The 22,022-nt window shown below is 40.3% G+C and overlaps 1 protein-coding gene across 1 annotated transcript in view; it reads right to left on the bottom strand.

Annotated features, from left to right (window-relative positions):
- Window positions 1–10,701: 10,701 nt before the first annotated feature.
- The window catches only part of LOC121507014 (cadherin-22-like), a 184,413-nt gene continuing 173,092 nt past the window's right edge, over window positions 10,702–22,022 (bottom strand). The window contains exons 11-12 of the mRNA XM_041783121.1: window positions 20,999–21,100; window positions 10,702–11,273 (exon numbers count right to left, since the gene is read on the bottom strand). Of these exons, the coding sequence (XP_041639055.1) occupies window positions 10,735–11,273; window positions 20,999–21,100 (641 nt within the window). The 3' untranslated portion in view covers window positions 10,702–10,734. The remainder of the gene's footprint in view (window positions 11,274–20,998; window positions 21,101–22,022) is intronic.

Here is a 22,022-nt window from a genome sequence, read left to right as displayed (position 1 = left end):
TAATCCTGAGAGGTGCACTGCTGTTTTGTCTCACTGTCGCATGTGAGCAACATGAGACAGAAGCATAAAAAGGTAGCATATATATATATGCTACCTTCTGATGTAGTGTGAAATTAAACCCTTCTCTGCACACCCACAAGCTGCATGTCAAGACTCTACAACACTGATGTTAGACGCTGCACGGTAAAGAGAGGCCTCTGTGAGATGTCTTCTTATTTAAAGTGACAGCCACTGCAGAGACAGGCTCAAATGTAGTAACACAGAAAGCTTCAAATGTAATTGACAGTGTGGGATGGGTTGCATGAGTCACTGCTGACTTCTAAATTAGGTCTTCATACTCTAAATTGACTGAGGTGAAGCTTTAAGGAAAATGTTAGGCCAGTATTTTTAAGGTGGAATGTCTTTTTTGGCTTCCCTAAAAACTTTAGTGCTTCAGGGATGATCCATGAAATATCAAGTGATTGACTTTGTTGTTAGATTGAAGCAAAGCTGTGTGTTTGTTCAAATAAAGGTGACACATGGAGGCAAAAGGCTTTTCTTTGAGCTGACAGACAAAACCTCAATGGGCCTCATTCCCCAACTGCTAAAAAGAAATTTGTTCTTAAAACACGTGTGCAGTTAAGCTTGGTGTGCTCTGCCATTTTCACCAATTTGGAGGTTGGGGCAACTTTCAGTCGTTTGTTGTACGGTGTAAAGAGGGACACGACAGCCAAGCATGGCCCAGCTAACCTGACCAGCTGCTCCTGACTGGTCCGATTGATCTTTTGGCATGTTTAATATCTTGGACTTCACACATTCCTGCACTGAATGAGTAGGTTCTCCAACTTTCTGACATTTTTCTTTGTCACACTTCAATGTTTCAATTTTCCTTTAACTGTTGGACAGCGTCTCAAATCACCTTGAAAACAGCTGAAATACATCTTTGTTTTGTCTGCTTTATAATAAAGGAAATAAAGGAGCAGAAAATAGGCCTATCTCCCCAGACCTCCCATTGATAGTTATTTTTTAGCTGCTAGATATGCTTGTTGGCGATGCTGTTTATGTGTGTGTGAGAAGGATAAAGCAAGAGAGAGAAGATAGCACTATTCGACTTCAACCACAGGATGAAGACTTTTTCAAAGGAGTACTCCTGCAAACATTTCAGTGCTGATATGAAATGAAAAGAATCTTTATTTTTGTACTCATTAGCACTGAAATATGCTAGATTAAGAATTAGACAATATGATTTTAATGCTGTTTTACAGGGTTTTTTTCTTCCATTTTTTTAAAACACAATTGTATAATTAAATAATATGTATAAATACATATATTGAATGGTAAAGTACACATTCAAACATGCAGTGTTTGTTCTATATTGCATGTTAAATAAAAAAAAACAAAAACAAATTTAAACTAAGGTTGTTCCTAAGTGTCTATTTCCGTATTTGGCTAAATGCTCATTTAAATTTTGTTTAAGCGACTAGTGTAAAAAGGAGAAAATCATAAGAAAACAAACAAATTCCTCACAGGGTTATAGTGTCAGTGGGTGTGACACTAGCCTTACGTTAACCTCTCTACAGCATGGCTAACATTACAAGCTAGTACAGCCAGCCTTTGTTCCTCTTTGCAGATTAACCCAATAATTTGGAATTGAAATGTTTATTTCACTTTCTACTGAAATGCAAAAAACAAAAAAACAAAAAAAAAATTTCATAATATTTATCATATATATTTCTTGTATTTCATTTGATATATTAGGTGTTTTTGATAACAGGATAATCCACTTGAGGCCATTTTTATCATTTATCAGCTTGTATTTAGAGTTTTTTTTAGTCATTTATGATCATATTGATTAGATAGAGGCATCATGAGAGTATGTATCAAATATGATACAACAGGCTTTAAGGGGTTATTATCGTGCTTTGATATCATGTGGCCTCTTTTCACTCCGGGTGGTGGTTATACGTGAGCTCAACCCTCGCCAGCCTACATACCACTTTATTTCCATTTACTACTTCAAAAATTGTCATGCCGTGCTGTTCCTACACGCTAACTGCTAAGCCACCACTGAGCTTCTCATGTTTACATCTGTAAAGTGCCAGACAGGAAAAAGCTGCCATTAACTGAAGCTGCAGTGGCCTCTAGTGGGGGGAGGTTCATTTCGGTTTAAAAGAGTATTATAGACGGGGGATTTCAAGCCTGTGCTTATAAGAATGATGGGTAATTTATTTAACTGACTCGTAAATCCTGCACTGGCTAATTTGATAAACAAATTTATAGGCGCTAATTTAAACCATGACGGAGTTATCATCTGACACAATTAAAACAACAAAAATCTTTTTTTAATAATCTGAAAAACCTAATTTCTCATTACACCATGATGCATGTCATTTCTGATGAAAGCAGCGTCTGAACCTGTGATATCATCCAATAAATGTGTTTTTAGCATAATATTTCATATCCATTACTGGACCTATAAATAAAATTACATTTTCCCCCTTTGGTGTCATTTGCAGCAGCTCTGCATCCACTTTGGAACTACTGAAGTATTGCAATTGTTTCTATGGTTCAATTCAGTTTGATCAATATTTTGCTTGCTTATTCTCTTTTGATTTGGCACACTGCTTTGCAGTCTCATGCGCTTATATGGGCATTTTAGTCTGGAGAATCATGCACATGCTTCAATTTAAGAGCACCTGGCGTTCATTAACAAATGAACTCAGGTGCCAACAATTGAGCAATTAAAGAATGTGTCATGAATCCCACATTCGTGGAAATATTTGACCTGTTTTAAGTAAACCAAAAGAATTTTTTCTAAGTGAACGTAATCATCTTTAAACACAAATACAACTGCTTCTAGAAACAAAACTCAATTCCTGCTCCCTTCGTATCAGTATAACTTTTAAAAACAGCTCAAGTGTACACACTCAATACTTTTTCCTTGCTGTAAGTACTGTTGATACATGAAAAGCACAGTGTGGGGTCTTCAACAGTGGCAAGAAGCTCACTTGAACTAGACATCAACTCCTAGTACAGAAAAATGAGGTTAGATGTTCAGTTGGAGCTCAAATGACTCACCAGTATGGTGCTCTTGTCCATTATGTAACATGTGGCCTCTGTGGAGGTTTTTTTCAGGCACACTTGTCAATCAAAATCTAACACTTGTTCACTTGTTTGGACAAAAGAACACAGAAATATGACATTTATTGCTATGTGAACAAGTGACTAACAATGTTTAAAGTCTGTCTTTGAAGATTAGCACTGGCAGGGATGAGAGGAACAGCATGAGAAGGCAACGGGCCTCTTCAAAGCCCTTTTGTCTTATAAAATGAGGTTAACTGTGCAGTGGTTTTCTACATGTAACATTCACAGAAAACATTCAAACCTAAGCACGAGTATTTGTCCACCTTCCAGTTAGAAATAGTTATTACCTCTAGTTTAAGTCAAATGTACCCAGCTAGTCCATGTAAACATCTTCTATCAAGATGTTACAAGCTAAAGATAAGGACTAAAGTGCTTCTAATTTGTTAAAAATCTGCTATAGAGTGAAATGTAGGGTGCTGTGAAAAGTATTTGCCCCTTCCTTTCTTCATTTTTTACTTTTGTGACAATTCAGATTATCAAACACATCCTGCTTCATAACCCAATTGTCCTAGAGCTTAAGGTCACAAACTTAGGGCCGGACATATTCCTTCAACCGTCAGAAATACATGCCAAAACTTAGCTGACCTGGCTAAGGCTAAATTAAAGCCACATTAGCTGTGTAGATAATGTAGCAATGTAGCAAAATCTAATTCTAATGAGGCTACTTTAGCTACATAAACTTTGTAGGTTACGCAGCTAAAGCTAATGCAAATGAAGCTATCTAAGCTACACTGGATTATGCTATGTTTGCTTAAGCTAGACCAGTTTTGACAAGTTGTTATGCAAACCTTGTTTGGCTTTAGCTTTGTAATGTTAACTGCGTAAGATATGAAATTTATGTAGGTTATGTAAGTAACAGCTTCATAGCTAAATCTAGAGCTAACTTAGTTACATTAGCAACATAAACTACACAGGTAATGTAGCTACAAAACTAATGTAGCTACAACTAATACAAACTAGCCCACCTTGACTATGTTAGTTTATGCTATGTTTGCTAAAGCTAGAAGTAGTAATGCAAATAGTGGCTTGCTTTAGTTTCATTTTCTTAGCTTAAGCTATTGTAGCTACATTGGCACAGTTCTTGTATAGCAACATTAACTGCGCAGCTAGCAAAGTTATATCAGCTTAAACCAAAGCTAAGGAAGCTTGAGCATGCCATCGTTCATGTAGCTACTTTGAAACCTGATTGATACATAATTTAATCCCAGATTAGACATCAGAACTTTTTTGTTTCGTTGATGAAATGTTGCTTAGTCTGTAATGCAGTGTGGTTATTTCGTGAATGAATTGGTAGGCTTTGTTTATGAATAAAGTTGAAGAAAAAAAAATGCTTCTTAGACGTTATGCCAGCAAATGATATCCCTTCCATTCTCACATTAGTGGTCTGCAAGAGAAAAATGCAGTCTGAAGCCAGACCCCTCTATAGTCAAAGGACATTGTGATTGGAAATAAGACTAGCATACACATTAAATGATGCATAAACTTGATAAGGTTTCATTTCTTGAAATGTGTCAAACAGGATCAGATTAATCCGCTGCACAGACTCAAATCTTACTAAATGTTTGTCTTATTTGTAGTCAAAAATATGTCATAGTTTAGTGGTTTGAAAGGAGATGTGCTGTCTTAATCAGTTTTAATAAGTATAGTATAAGTAGATATATATATCTATATCTATCTATATATATATAGATAGATATCTATATATATAGATATCTATCTATCTATCTATCTATATATATATACTATATGTATATAGTATAAGTATATAGTATAGTATACTTCATAAGTAAGTTAGCAGATAAGTCACAAATTACCAACATTTTTTGCAGATTTCTTACATTTCAGACATTTTTGCTTTAATATATCTGAATAAGATGTTTATCTGCTGGTTAATGTGATAATATTTAGTCTAATGAGATCGTTTTGGTTAGAAATAGGACAAATATGCTTTCTTAGATTTGAGTTCTTGTAATGTGTCTAAAAAGGATCAGATGAATAACTTTTGACTCACCCACACAGTCCACACCAGAGGAGAATATCTTTCTAACTTCTATCCCCTTTTATTCTCCGTGTCCTTGCTGACTTTGGCTCTCTGCCATTTTCGAGTCATTTTGGGATCTTGTTGACCTAAAGGGAGTGAAAACTGCAGTGTGATGTGGGGGAGTTGTTTTTTTCCGTGAGGTATCATCCACACAGAGCAACAAATGGAAGGAAAAGACAGGAGCTTGAAGGATCCTGCATAAAGCTGATGATTCTCAGTGGGATCGGCAGTTTGTGCAGCTCATGGTGGTACTGAAATAAAGACGTGATGTTATTAAAAGCAATGTTTTAACCTTGTTTAGAGAACTATTTTATGGGATTATGAATCAAATATGTCTTCTGCTTCACAGAACTGAGAAAGTTCAAGCTAACGTAATTTTTACGGATCACCTTTAAAGACTGGTCAAGCCTTGCCTCGGGCTACACTGAACAAATGTATCTCTCCTTGAGCCACTGCACAGCCTGTGATCCTCCAGCAGGGACCGTCTACCGTCTGGTTCAGCGTTTAGAATTAAAAGTGGGGCTAACTGGGCTTTTTCCATCAGGGCCTCTGTGGTTTGGAACAGCCCGCCCGAGGAGCTTGTCCAATAACTCAATCAATACCTTCTTTACTGCTTTAAACGTATCTTTTGAAGGTGTGTTTTTATTTGATGGAGGCATTGTTGCCTCAAAGCAAAAAGATCTGGGCAGTTTTCTCAGTGGAGTCTGTGTGCTATCAAAGTTTCGTTGCAGGGTTGAGTCAAGGTTTTGTGGTTTCCTTTTGCTATTAAGGTTAGGTGAAGATGAAACTTTTAACAGCCTGCAGGCTTGGCTAATGTGTTAGCTTTGTTATAGGCCAGCGACCCGTCCAGGGTGTATGCTGCCTTTTGCCCAGTGCATGCTGGGAAAGGTCTCTGCCACGCTGTGACCCTGAATGAGCTAAGTGGTTTCGAGAAAGGGATACAGGTTGTTATGTGATGCCATTATTTCTTCTTCTAACCTCTTGTTTTTATGATTTTTGTCTTTATTTTTCACAAAGATGTTTGATTTTCTGGCTTTTTAAAGTGCTGTACAAATAAGTGGTCCCATGTTTTTGATTTAATTTGAATTAAATAAATTGAATGATCCTCACAGGGCTTGGAAATGTGCTAAAAAACAAAACATATCATGGTCATTTTCCACGCTTTCATTGAAGTGCTTGACTGGATTTGAAAAATGTGTCGAATTTCAAACACAGACTCACATAGCCCTCCACCTGAGTGCAGCTTTTGTGCCGAGTCAATGCCATCTAACTGTAATAATCTTCTCACTTTATTAATTCAGCTTGTCAGAGTGCTGCATTTGCATCTGCTGTGTCAAAGTCAGGTTTGCTTATGCATTGCATTTTTGGCTAAATGGATTTGCTGCTACACCGTTGAAGGTGAAAGCCTTGTTTTGAGCGTCTGAAAAGTAAATAACCTACACTATTCAGCTATTAGGCTATATATGATTGATATTTCTGCAGTGCACATTCATATTTCCGCCCCAATGTTTAATCAATTGTCATTACCCTGCCAAGAACACAGAGAAGAGAGGAGGATATTTAATGTGCATGCAGTGTTCCCCCTGGAGATCTGTCAATCACCAAACATCTATCTGCATAACTAATGACGGGCCTTGTGTTGCCCTCGGAGTTTGGGAAAAAATGTCTGATTTATGGAAACACATTCTGATATTTTCATGTGCAGGCAATAACTAAGGAATGACATTTTCTCTGACAATGACAGAAGATGAGTGAGAGGCTCATTTGCAGGAAAAATAAGCAAAGAAAGGGAAGTTTCTTCTCCCGGAATATGAGCTTTTCTTTCTTTAGCCACTGCGTTAGTCACATAACCTATGGCCATCTAGACGGCATTATCTTGTATGGAGCTTCTTTAATGGTACACATGTATTTATCACCTTGCATATGACTGTGAAGCTCAGGCTGACCTACATTTGTGAGAATCCCTCTGGACCATGACATTTGCTTGTTAGTTAACTAACACTGTTGGGCTTGAGGCGATGATTAACAATGAATGGTAAAATCAGTCCTTTGAGAAGAGAGCAGATACATGAATATGCTGCAGCAGTGCAGGTTAATGATTGTGAGTATGCTGTTTATCGAACAAAGCATTCGCCTCTCTCTTCTTCCCGCCTCTCGAAACATAAGCAATCTCTATATGGCCAGAGAGCTCTAGTTTGGTCTCATCTGACCGAAGGACATGCTTTAATAATCTTTCTCCAGGTTGGCCTGAGCATACTTCAGTCTGGCTTGAAGGTGTCTTTTCTCCAGAGTTTTTCTTGGTTTAGTGATTCCTGTGCAGAGTTCTGAAGATTGCCTTCTTTGAAACTTTGATTCCTGACTCACCTAAGTCTCTCATTAGTGTCTTAGCAGTTGTTCTGGGGTCTTTAGACACATCTCCCACTAGTTTTCTTTGCTGAATCTTCAAAAATCTTTCTCTTCCTACCTCTATCAGGCTTGTTCTGTACAAAGTGGCTCTCTTTGAATTTCTTAATATTTCTCTCTCCCAGTATTACTCAACATGTGGCTCTTGAGTCACATGTGGCTCTGTTGCGATGATTTGTAGCTCTTTAATGTCGTCATTTAAAATATTATTCCCCAGAAAATATTTACAAAGGGAAACTTTGACCTCAGAAATTATCCATTGTAAGTCACAAGTCAGTTTGTTTCCCATACTTACAAGAGGCTTTAAAGGGATACTTCAACATTTTGGCAAATTCATCCATTACCCTCATTTCATAGTGACTATACAGGTCACAACTTGTCCACACAAGCACTTTGGAGTTGTTGGATTGTGTATTTGATGAGTTTGCTGAGGGAAAGCCGGAATACCGTCTGCTTACATTGACTTGGCACAGCAGCTCCAAACTCGGCAGCGCCGATCTAAAAATAGCTTGCACTGACAACTAAAGGAAACAAACCTATTACGGCAATGGGCGAATTTGCCAAAATGTTGAAGTATCCCTTTAACTGTCAACTTTTTATTATTTTTATTTTATTATTTTTTAACTCCCTCAACTCCATTCTCTGGCATCCTGACATCTGTGCACATCATGGCTTTGCTATGAAGTCTGACGTCACTTTGCAAATGGTTTCGTTCACTGTGCCGATAACGTAACAAACAAAAAGGTCATTCTGATTTGGAAAATGGGTTTAAATTAAAAGGCTATACTGTACTACAGCATAAATAAATTAATAAAAAATTTTTTTGCTTTGATATTGTGGTTATCATTCAGGTTAAATATAAAATATGGTTATCACAGATCAACTTTTCAATGGGCCATGATTTTCTTAACTTCCATGGGTCCCCCATTTGGCTGGGCCCCAGAAAGCTTTCCCTTGCGTTGTGGCACATCAGGCCCTGTGATTAATCCTTAGCGCCCTACATGCCTTAAAGGTACGCACATGACTGTATACCCAAAGTGATTTATGCACCTATCTTTAAATGCTGGACTTGGATAACCTCCTTTGTAAAAATTAAATTAAAGCATCGTTGCCTAATGGCTGGCCTCCCACCCCTTGTGCAGAAGCTGTTGTCTTTGAGATGGGCGGCTGGAGTTCAGGTCCTCTTCTCTCTCCCTGACTCCATCCAATGACCTGTCTCTCTGATAAAATATAAATAAATATCAAAATAAATAAATAAACCCTAAAAAAAAACAAGTCTGTATCACACTGTGATTGACACACTGTTGTTAAACAAACAAAACCTGAGTTTGCTAATCGTTGCATCACTCCTACATTTGTATTCACGAGAGGAGTGGGCACACTGAAACAGTTGGTATTTTTTTCAATTCTGCCACTTCAGCTCCACAAAAGCTGACTTAAAAGTCTAGAAAAACAACCATTTGTTTATCAGTGATGGATAATTTATGTTTGGAACCCAGTCCGATGTCAGCTCTCTGCATTAAGAGGAAACAGCAGGCCTAATGACCAAAAAAATGGGCTGACATCTTCTTTGAAACCCCAGCTATGAGAGAGGTTGAATGCAAACCCCAGCCATTGTCTGTTCAGCCATTTTAACGGCAGATCATAAAGATGAAAGCAGCTTCTTATGCCTCAGCATCCTCTGGTGACTGCGACAATTACAGTAGTTTGGCAGGAGGCGACCAGGAGGGAGCGGCGCTGAGAGGAGTCTTTGTTTGGCTCTGGCTTGTCATATGGTTTCTTTTTTGTCTTCCATCTAGGACTTTTCTCTGAATCTCGCCCTGATGTAAACACAAACCAGCTCCAGAGTGATTCATAATTCAGGAGACATCTTCAGCAAACAAGTGGCAAAGGATAATTAGTAACAGGGACGCTCTATTTACTTTTATCACCATGGAGTAAATCTCTGAGTCATACTACACACAACCACATGGAGGGTTTTTACCAAAAAAAATTAAATATTTATTTGTTTTACTTTTTTTTTTCCATACATTTGCAAGTTAAGGTCAACATTGAAGAGGTTGTGGAAATCAGGTGGATGTTACCAGCCCATTCATCACGTTTTACCCTTTATCCTCCCCCGTCACGTCACAACCACCCCCCTCCCCACTTTGAAGAACAAAAAATATCAAAATCAAACATCTCAGGATATAAAATGAACATATCGAACACATTCACACACAAATCTGGAATGAAAATCAGCTCCCTGTGGGATCATGTTGGCCGCCAGCCAATTCCATAAAACAGTCATTTAGTTTCGTCTTAAATCACGGTTGCGGTTTGTGCCTTATTGCCTTACAATTGGCTGTGGAGGGGATAAGAAAAGAAAACTGTTCACACACAATCGTCCTCAGTTTTGTGACCTGCAAAACCCCCCCTTTTTTTTATATAAATCAGCAAAATACAGCAAAAGTATGTCAGCGTGAACCGTTCAGACTGACCTGGCAGCTCTTTTCTTCTGCTGCTCTGTTCCCGCTTCCTATTTTCCTCTGCCTTTCATCTCTCCGTCTAAACTTGATTATTTTACAAAAAGTGGTCATAGAAAATAAATACAAATATTTTCCAGGATGTAATTTTTTTTTTATATGACCCAGATGTCACCTCTGCACCAGAGTTCTGTAGAGTCTTCTGCAGTCCTTTCTGTCTCTTTCTGTGCCATCTCTCATTCCTTTTACAGTGTCCTCCCGTAAAATCATCTCTGTAGTATTTTAGCAGAGCTCACCGGAACAGTAACCATAGTCATCATGGTCTGAATAAATAAATAAATACATAAAAACAAATAAATACATAAATATTTCCTCCTTTTTAAATAAATATGTGTTAGTCAGACAGTTGCCTTGGCGTGGTTTTACCCTACCTTTGTAAGTCTCATAGCTTAAAATAAAGGTTCCTATTTATGATCCTTGTCCTTCAAAATTAATAGCCATCACGGTGACTGGAAATGTCTGTTTTCTGTCTTTTGTCCAAAAACTCTCCTTTTACTCAAAGGAAAAGAGGTGGCGCTCTGTCTTTAAGGAGTACACAATGCCTGCTCTGATGTGCCAGAGGAGGAGAAAAAGGAGGCAGAGAAGAAGGAGGAAGGAGAGGGTGTTTTTTTTTAAATGTCAGTCTGCAGAGCAGAAGCTGTGCTAGGACCCTTCCTCCTCAGGTTTTCCTGGCGCGTAGTAGCCCGCCAGTTGCCTGAACCGCGGCCCCCAGTCGCTGAGGTAGGAGAAATCCTGCTCTGAGGTGGTGGACAGCGTATGGATGGAGCTGAGCGAGAGCGCTGGTGAACTGTTGCCTTCAAAGGCGTACGTCTGGAAGGAGTCATACGGCGGCACAGACAGATCAGCGTCGGCCTGCTCCACCTTCTTTCGGATGTAGCCTTTGAATAGAGAGAAGTCCGCGGCTGCCGCCGCTGCTGCCGCAGCCCCCTCTGCGCCCCCCCCAACACGGTTTGCCTGTATCCACTGAGGCAGCGAGCGGATGTCCGGGCCAGAGTCACAGCTCTTGGCCTCGGGGAAGTCATAGAGGTTCCTCAGCGCACTCATGTCGTACGCCTGAGTGTCCTGCTCCCCTCCGCCCTCGTCGTTGTACTTGATGACGTTATCCCTCATGTCCTCCTCGTCCTCCGCCATCCTCTGGCCCTTCCTGTGGCGTTTCAGGGTCAGGATGAGCAAGACAAGGACTGATGGAGAAGGAGACAGAGCAAAACAGAGAAAAAGAGAGAGAGAGAGAGAGCATGGTTATAATTCTGCACTGAAAGTAAAAGCACATATGCACGTTATCTGAACAGATCAACCAAGAAAACGTTGAATTTTCACATCCTTGGTTCACTGTGAGAAAAACAGTCCCATGCAAGGGGCTTTTTATAAACTGGCACGAGCAATGAAATGTCCCTAGATAGCAGCTGACTCTGAGCTGGATCGGGCCTCACCTCACCAGATTCACCTAGCAATCACAAGCACTTAGCAACCTTACTCCAAATAAGGCTTGAGTCAAAAGAATGCAGATGGCAACTGACTCTGGGCTGGAGCCGGCTCAAAGCTGTCACAATTTGGTCCAGATCTGGCTCAAAACTGGCCTAATTTGGCCCAGATCTGACTGATACTGGCCCTATTTGGCCCAGATCTGGGCAAAGCTGGCCCGATTCCGCCCAAATCTAGCTCAAAACTGGCCCAATGTGGTCCAGATCTGGCCAAGGCTGGCCCTATTTGGCCCAAATCGGGCCAAGGCTGGCCCAATTTGGCCCAGATCTGGCTCAACCTGGCACAACTGTGAGAACATCTGGTTCAAAATTAGCATAATGCAGCCCAGATCTGGCTCAAAACTGGAACAATGTGGCACAGATCCAGATAAAATGCAACATAATTTGGCCCAGAACTGGCTCAAAGCTGGCACAATTCGGCCCAGATCTGTATCGGACCTTGTACTGTGGCCCAGATCTTGCTCAGAGCTGGAGCAGTAAGGCACAGATCTGACTCAAACCTGACATAATTCAGCCCAGATCTGGCTTAAACCTTGTGCAATTTGTCCTAGATCTGTCTCTAACCTGGCAAAATTCTGCACAGATCTGGCTCAAAACTGGCATAATTCAGCCCAGGTCTGGCTCAAACCCAGCACCATTTAGCCCAGATCTGTCTTGGACCTGGCGCAATTTGGCCCAGATCTGTCTTAAACCTGGCATAAGCTTTGCCAGTTTTGAGCCGGATCTTGGCCAAACTTCTTGCTATCAGGGCTATAATAAACACATTTGTCCCAAATCCAGCTCAAAGCCAGCACAGCCTGGGCCAGTTTTGCACCAGATCTGTGCCAAAATATTATCTGGACCTGTTCTGGTCCAACAGTTGTTGTTGTTGGAGAACTGCCATATCTTTCTACACCAGATTAGGCCTTATGCAAAAATATAGGGACAAACCTGTTTTCTCAATTTGGATGGAAAATTTGAGTAGATCCGGCCCATCCAGGCACATTTTGCTATCTAGGTCTGCTTCTCCTGCTATGAAGACATTTAGACCTTTTGCCTTAGTTTAAAAGGCCAAAGGAAATCCCCTAACATGGAGCAAATAATAGCAAATCAAACCCCAAACCAGGGCATCCTTTGTTATACAAATCAGCTTAAGAAAATTATTGCTCTTGATGAATGAATACTGTATAATTCCTTATATTAAGCATGCATTCTGCATAATGCATTGCAAGAACCTTCTATGGGAAAGTTTCTAACTACTCCCATTGTAACTTTGATACCACCTCTCAGGACAAAGGCACAGCGGGGGAAGATAATATATTATCAGGGTTTTACATTTCAAATGCATGAGCATTGATTTTTCACAATCCTGATTGCCTCGCTTAGAAATATGATTCAAAAGGCCTAATGGAGACCAATCTGAATATCAATACTCATCCAAGTCTGAAGAAAAAAATGCTTAGTGATTCCATCACTGTTTTAAACCAGAGGCAACAACCTTAAAAGAGAAAGTATGCAAGGGAAAATTAATCCAGGATTAAAGAGAAAACGATAGGAATGGATCATGTTACAGACTAATGAAACAAGAGGAAACAAAAGGGCTGTATGCACAGATAAATCAATGAGGCTTTAATTTCAGCTTAGTTATTTTAATTACTGCCTACATTTGATTAGACAAGTCTCACTTAGCTCAGACATCCACCCCCTGACTCAATCATCCCTTCTCGGGGGGCTGCACCCTTCCCTCTGAAACCTCCAGCAGACGTACAACAACGTGAAATGTCATTTTCAGTGATAATAAAAACATATTACATGCAGTTAGGAATGAATAATGCATGCATGGATATCTGGGAACGATAATGAACAGTTGTGTTTACAAAAGTCCTAGAGATAAAAAGCAATCAAGCCTGTTTGATGGATTCACTAACAGGTAAAGAAACATGTGGATGGAGATTGCTGTATAAAAACCTTGTGATTGAAATAATATAATAATGTCAAACATTCATCTATTCCTCTACTTCTTATTTTCTTTCCATGAGGTTTTGCTGGTGCCACATCATCCACAGCAGTCCCTTCTTCTTTGGCACAACAGTGAAAATATCTAAAGAAACAGTTAAAGGTCAACATCATTGTCTCTCAGACGCTCTTCTGTGGACTCAGAGGCTGTGAAGCAAACTGAGCTACTGATAGCTTGTTTGTCATGCTCTGCTTGTATTTAAATAAGGACTTCTTAAAGCACCACTTTCCTGGATTTTGGCTTGGTGTGTTTTGGTGCCGGCTGAATGTCTCTGAGTGCTACTGCACTGTCTTTAAGCACACAGAGCTGTAACCTTCCACACAGACGTGCTTTTTTATTTTTTAAAAGAAAGCACTGGCAAAGCTGGAGAAAAACATGTCCCAAGAAATGCCAGCTGATGACGTTCATTATTATTACTGGATTTTGTGCAAATATGACTCTGCTAGCCTGTTGTTTGCTAACTGTTGAGTGTCTTCACCTGTTACCATGATGTCTATAGACCGTACGTTACTGCTTATCAAGTCTGTCTTCTGCGCGGTCCTCAGCTGGTTGAGGCAATGGCCAGTATGTCTACTGTCTTCAGACTTCAATCATTAATTTTTCATGGGTGCCACCCACATACTCAGCTCTGCTGCTCATCCCACAAATGCATGTTCCTTACAAATATGGCACCATTTAAAAGGGAAATAATCAGGCTTTTCAATGGTATAAAATTAATAATCTACCAAACACATATTTCCTTACTTTTGGTGCTAAATTTACATTCCTAATCTGGTGAAATCCTTTAAAACAGAAGTTCTCAAACTGGTACGACCTTAGGACCCACCAGTCTGTCTTACGACGGATTGCGACCCAAATTTCCAAAAAGTTTTTTACAACACATGTTTCATTCATTGAATATGTTGCACTTTGGAGCATAATTGGACCAAAACACCTGATATAAAAAAGATAAGGGACAAAACTGACATATCTTACACCAGGGCTATTCAATTATAAATTCAACTGGGCCAAATTTTCAAATCGGGAAATGTTGCCGGGCTGGACGTGTTCAGAGCCCAGTAAGCAGCTGGCAATGTCAAATTTGGAACCAATACAGATCAATTTGATGAAAAATACACACTTTTTATACTCTGTGTTTTGGGGCTACTTCTGTCAGCATCGCTAGCCATGCTTCAAAACAACGCAGTGCATTGTAGGTGGAATTTTGCTGGGCTACACGAGTGTTGCATTCACAGTCTGAAATACTGTGGGAATTTCTGAAAACTTGCGAAACAGGTTGTTCTCTGCATCTCTGCATTACCACAGGCTGGGCCACTTTGGTGTTGGCTCTGGGCCGCATGTGGCCCCCGGGCCACTAATTGAATAGGCCTGTCTTATATTGTCTTTCCCCATCATTATGTGTCAATTTTTGCCAATTTTCCAGAGAACTTGTGAATTTACTTCATTATCATTGTAAAAGTGGCCATCTATTGCAAGAAGAGGAGATAAATTAGTTGTCATATTGATCAAACATTTAAGTGTAACCAATTTCACAGTAAAACAGGGTAAAATAAAAGGTATCGATGCATGTCTCAAAAGGACTTCAGGACTTTGGCCACCATTTTTTTTCTTCAGACACCTAGTCACAACCCACTGAAAACTGCTCTGCAACCCACTTTCTAGAACCACTGCTTTTAAATGCTATGACTGGAGCCTTATGAAATCAGCTGATACACAATGTTCATAGAAAACTCTGATAAAAGTGTTTTCAGATAAAAGAACCAGGCTGCCAAAGTAGTTTGGTGTGGCATTTAGCTGAAAACAGGAACAAAGCGTCGAGGCAGCTCATTAAAATGCTAAATCTGATTTGACAGACAAACTTTTAAGTCTAATAAAACCTTCAGCTTCATACTATTATTCTAAAAAAGTGAGCCTGTGCAACCTTGGTGAGCTTTATTCCTTTGTTTCATGCAAATGTACACTTTGCACATGGTGTTAATGGATCAGTTTTTTTTTAAACCTTCTCTGCAAAAACAACTGATCAAAACAAATGTGATTCTTTCCAAAAGACATTCAGTCACACTCTTCCACTTGAAATTTTAATCTGAATTAGTAACAAGGTAGTTTGCATGTTTGTTTGTAAAAATCGGAGAAAGCGTCTGCTAAATGACATTGTAAAAGCAGCTCTGAGTGGCCTTTTAGTGTTTGTAATAAATATGGAAAAATATTTAATATTGGTGATAAAAACAGGCTTAAATAATTAAAGAGTGCCAGTGATTAATAGGGCAGTAGACACATGAATAGATGATATTGTTTGCCCTTGATTAATGAGCTGTATTGGCAGAAGGATGTGTTTCCTAAGGTCAGTCACTTTGGACTTTTTTGCCGTGTATCATTGGACAGAAACCCTTTTCTCTTTTTCTTCCTTTTAGCTGAGACAATGAGCGACTACACCAAAGGGATGCCAGTGAAGGGACATTTAGATAGATCATTAACCAGTAGGCACCATGCATCTTGTGGAACAGATAGCCTGTTGCCTAAAACAAATGCCTACAAGTCCACAGAGATGAAAAGACTATCAATTATAGCGGGGTCTCTGCTGTCTGGGATGGCACAGATTGTTTGATGCTTTGAACTCACCACAAACCCTTCCATACATTTTTAAAATGAGATAGGACCAGATTGTTGCCCGGTCTAACTAGATCAATGTCTCCACTTAGGTGCAGGCTGCACATATGTTAGAGCACATGTATCAGCATGCATGAAGATCCCTGGAGGACAAATGCACCTTTTCAAAGTGACCTTGGCTGCAGAGAAGTGACTATAAAACACCAGCTTTCACCTTTGTTTCCTCTCCCACAGCTTTTATTTTATTTTCTGTAAAGAAATCCTTAAAAACATTGATTTCAAGCACTTAATCTGTATAAATGACTTGTTGCTGCTCCCCGTAATTGTCTTCATTCGGTGTAAACGGCCTGAAAAATACCTCGCCGAGTGAAAACGCCCCGTGTGTTCCTTGCCTAAGGAGCTGTGCCAGCCCTTAAGAGCCTCGCTGATCTTGAATGGGGATTTTATGCAGTATCTCTCACTGATAATGTACATTAGTTCTCCTCTTACATTGTTTGCAGGGCTCCAGTGGGGAAGCAGTGTCTGTAACCATTGTGTTTATTCTTCTCCTCCATGAATGAGGCGAATTAATTGCCACGGGGTTGAGGAAACAGTCATGGTTTGTGGCAAATTGCGGCACACGGTGCCTTGCATACTAAACAAGCGCTAAGACAATTACTCTAAATTCACACTAATGAGGAGAGGAAGAAAAGTTGTGAACTCTCTCATACGTGAAGATCAGCTGCTTCAGAAAAAAAAAAAAAACTATTGTAGGAGTATGTGACAGTTGATTCTGAAGCATTAGAGCAGATAACCTCACTTCTAAATGCTCCCTCTCTGATAACATTTGAGTGTCACTGCCTATTAGCTACACAGATGCTTCAACTGCAAGATATTGAAAACCTATTTAACTTGGAGATTAGATCACCTCAGGCAACATTAATACAACACCATGTCGAGAATTTGCCTTTTGTAGGAAGCATATGTACCTGTGTCTCGCTGCCTCCTATACATACAAAGCAGGTTTCCCGTGTGTACAGATGTTGCGATAAGCGCTCCTGACAAGACGGTTAATTTACCCTTGGGCTGCGCCGGTTGCCCCCACCCAGGAGTTCATCACAAGCAGATGGGAGGTAATTGGAATAGATGCATGCAGATGCTGCGACGCAGTGGAATGGATTCATCACATCAGGCCCATAAATGAGCTGATGGAGGGACTGTTTGTTTGTAAGGTAATTAGGCAGAAATTTGTTTTCATTTTTCTCATCATCCAACAATTGATGTAATGGAGGTGGTCCAGCCTCTAGAGAGGGGTGGGGGTTGGGGGTGGGGGGTGCGGGCTGGCAGGCTGGTTTAGCAGATACTATGTATGTGGAGGGAATGTCTGTGAGGGGAAGAGAAAGGTGCATGAGATAATTGTTGCATGGAGAGATTGAATTAATAGGTGAGCAGTGATTTTTCTAGGCTTGTAAATGTGTGATTGGCATGCAGGAGCACACTGTGGGGGGAATTTGCTAAATGAAGTCGCTAATAACTCCATGAATTGCACATCAATTGCACCCACAAACCGCTTGACTTTAAGGTCCAATTCACAAAGCATATTTTCCTAATGATATTAAAGCACATAAATGTTGTTCTGCTCTGTCCAGTTTGTTGTGCAGTGTCATCCTGACTGAGCTCAATTCCGTCCACATGTAGGGAGAGATGATGAGCTGGATGGGAAGGGAACACTTACAGTATATTGTGCAGTCTACTCTTTAAAGATGAAATGAAACAAAGGGAGCAGTTGTGAGAAATGAATATAGAAATGAATATTGGTAGAACTGGCACTTCATGTATCCTCATTGCATTGAACGCAAGTCCAACTCTTCCTTAGTTCCTGTACTCAGGCACACTTCCAGAAATCACTGTCAGTCAACAGATTCCATCATGCCATTCATAAACACAAGTTAAAGCTGTATCATGCAAAAAAGAAGCCATATATGACCACGATCAAGAAACACTGGGTCATTTAAAATTGACTGAGGCAAAATGGTAAAACTGTTCTTTGGTCACAAGCAGACAGAAGAGAGGATGGGATGCTGCCATCAAATTCAAAATACGCTAATATTTTTGATTAAATGGTAAAAGTTTCAACATCTATAATGCTGATTATGTTCTAATTTGAATAAAAAAACAGTTTATGAGATTTGAAAATCATTGCATTTTGTTTTTTTTTTTGCATTTATTTTTCTAGTTAAATTTTACACAGTGCCCCAACTTCTTTGGAATTGGGGTTGCACATATTTTAGCTTTGAGGAGCCATACACCTGTAGCACTTCATCCTGTCCTACAATTCTAGCAAGAACAGGGGCATCCTACTTTTAGAAGTCAGGCACAAAATGTAGTGGAAGGGCAAAGGGCCAATCCCATTTTACCCCTTTACCCTTCCTCTTGCCTGTTGAAACAGAGTGGTAATGGGTAGGGGTGAAAACCTTCCCTTAAGCAGTGAGACTCCACTTCATCGCTGTTCATCATCACACATTGCCGATAAACCACTGTGTTATCAGAGGTGGCAGTAAAGCTTTAACCATCTCATTCATTGTATGGATCTCAGTGTTGATCTACTCCATATATTTATACAGTTAATGGCCCTGATTTACACGTGTACATACTGGAAATACAATAAACTCCCATCCCTAGTAGCTAAATACTGAATATATGAGAAAACACAATGGTTGTATTTTCTATAATCATTTATAAATGCCAAAAATATTAACATTTACACGCCTCCTTCGTTGTCCATTGTGCCATTGTGCAACTGAATGCTGTGTATAGTGGGAAATTAATCATACCCTTTGGTTTCAAGGGCTATGTAGCCCTCGGCCCTTAGCCCTAGCCCTCGAATCAAATGAGAATTGGGACACCCCTTCACCTGACGTGAAAGCACAAAACAAAAAGGAAGGGCTAAGATAAGGGCTAAGGGGTAGAAATGGGGTTGACCCTAAGTGGTCAGGACATGAGGTGTACTTGGATTAAGCCTTGATGTTGACAGAGAGGGGCTGATCTACTGGCTTAGACTGGCTTAGACTAGTTAAAGCGGTGAGAACTGTGTGCTATCCAGTAAGGGAAAGAAGACAGACAGCAATGGAGAAAGGAACAGACTTTGGGAAGCACTGATTTAGAGTCTTGTTTGCACAGGTTTAGTGTGCACATTCTCTTCATGAAGCATGACCTCTGCTTCCATGCTCATGCATGTTGTTGTGTTTGCTTCAAACCAAACAGGAACGTGAAAGTGTTGGACAACGTGCCGTGGAAAAGATTGCTGCCACATGCCTGGCATCCCGTCTGTTATTCACACCACATGATAGCTGTGAAAACACTGCTCATCCCTCCGAACTCAGACCCCGCAGCCCTTTAGATTCCTCTGTCCACATTGTGACTGGCAGAAGACAGCCGCTCCGATTTACTCCGTCCTTCACTGCTTTGATGAGGCGTGCTCACTCTATTTTCTACCAATCAGTCTCAGTCAGTCAAAGTGGCAATGGCTTATCGCAGTCACTGACACTATTGGGATCTACACGGCTTCATTTTATTAGTGTAATCAAAGTGACAGTAAATATGATATGATGCAAAGTAGGAGTGTCTGCAGCATATACAAGATTCTCTTCATAATCTTTTTGTGTGCAGACCACCAAGGCTGCACTAAAAAGAGATTATTTTCAGCTTTCCACAAGTTTAAAGGCCACAGAGTCGTTTGAAACCCAGGCCTTTGAGGGGGTGTAATCTCACCCTGAAACACCAAAAACCGCAAAAAACACAGCAAACAGCTTTTTTTTTTATAGCCGTCAGAGGTTGCCTTAGATTTGTACATAACATTTTTGTTGAGGCTTTTAAAAGCATGATGAATAAATGATGCTATGCTTTTGAAGTTCACTCCAGTCGAAGGTTGCGTTAATGGAGGCAAAGCTTTAACAACTCTCATTAGAAAAGCTCTTAAAAAGGAACAGATAGGGATGTTAGTTACAGTTAAAGCTGCCTGCATAGTGTCATAATCATCCATCATTCACAGCCTGCACAATGAGGAGGATAAGGTGCGAGCGGGGAGAGACATAACACGGTGACGGTGTTTCTCTCTGTTTCTGGGATGCTGCAATGAGAAGCAAACTCATAAAATTTTCAGACATGACAATGTGAAACCTCTCTTCCAGGGCGAGCATGCATGTGTATGTTAGCGTGTGCATGTGTGTTTGAAAAATCAGAGAATGTCTGGAAAGCCTCGTCTATTTAAAGCCTGCTGCTCTGAGGGTATACAAGTGCTGAGGCAGCTCTCTTGCCTGTTTGCTCTCTCTGACACCCCCTTTTTCACATCACTCCCATTCACTCCATCGGTGTCTGAGGATCAAGGCAACTTCATATCATTCATAAACCCAGACAACATCCTGTTTAAACAAAAGCTCCCCCCTCATAAAACGCAGCCACAAAATGTCCAACAGGAAAACCGCTCATGAGAGAGCGATGAAAAATTGATCTCCTTTTTATGTCATTTGTCTTAGTTTTTTCTGCCACTGCTCGTGCAATTTCTTCCTTGAAATATAGATGACTTCTAAAAGTGGTCAATCCATTAAAAGACACATGCTTGGTTGCATGGAGTGGTGGCTTTGGGTGCAGCAGCCTTTCTTGCGCTTTTAAAAGCAGAAACATTCCACTTTATGCTCGTGGTCATCCTGCAGGAGTATTTGAACTTAGCGATGACCCCAAAAAAGCAGCACAAATGAATCAAGGTTATCCATCCTTCAAGCAATCTATCATACGTACATCCATTTATCTCCTCTTCTGTCCTCCTATGCTATCTGTAGCTTACCTATAAGGATGAGCATGCAGACCAGCAGGGCTATAAGGGCTCCAGGGCTCAGTGCAGCACTCATTACGTAGGCCGTGGCGTTGCAGGACTGGATGGTCCCCTCTGTGTAACAAAAGAAAAAAATAAATTTACTGCAAAGATCACTGATAAATTAGCAGGGCAGTGTTAAATTAGCAGCTATTTGATTAAGTCAGAGTCCTATGTCTGTTTCAGACTGGGTGCATGTTTGATGCATGATGGCTGTGGTACGTATACCACAAGTTCTAGGAGGACAACCATCAATGCAGCCCTCCACTGATTTAACCTTTATGGCAGAGAGGCTAGAGTGAATTCTCCTGGGTGCAGAAACACATGAAAACTTGCTTGGAGTTTGCAAAAAAAATCCCTTCAGAAATGGGAGGAGCCTAAGCTACAATTCAAGTGTTTTTGCAAACTGTCTGAAAACTGATGTCAGTCATTAGCCATTACTCAAAGCAGTTACTGCCTGGAAAAGCCTTCCTAAAAGCTACAAAGGCATAGATAGCATCATTAAAACAAAACAGCAGACTGCAAGAAGAAAAAAGTAAGTGGTTATGGTTTATGGTTTTAAAGCTGTTTAACCATCTGAAACCAGCACTGTCTTATAGGACAAGAAGAGTCATGTGTCATTCAAAGTTGAATAACTTTTGAACCATAAACCATGGCCACTTACTTTCATTCATACTGAAAGCCTTCTGCTGTGCTGTTCCAATGACACTGTCCACAGCTTTGTAGCTCTTACAGAACGTTTTCTAGCCAGCCTGAAACTTAGGCCAGCAACACACTAGACGATTTTTTTCAATCTGAAATGATTATTAAACTGTGGGAGACCACAGACTTCAGGACAATTTCCAAAGATTTTTCATCTTTATTCTGTCAGATCACTGGAGACCACACACCTGCCGACCTGCCTATGACCTCGAGTTATCACGTGACTTCAGAAAGACGCGATTTGGAGCAGTAAAACAATTGTGTTGACACCACACACATGTAGACTACTCAGACA

The sequence above is a fragment of the Cheilinus undulatus genome, linkage group 3 (assembly GCF_018320785.1).
Source record: "Cheilinus undulatus linkage group 3, ASM1832078v1, whole genome shotgun sequence".
Taxonomy (NCBI): domain Eukaryota; kingdom Metazoa; phylum Chordata; class Actinopteri; order Labriformes; family Labridae; genus Cheilinus; species Cheilinus undulatus.
This window is presented reverse-complemented; position numbering and strand designations above follow the sequence as displayed.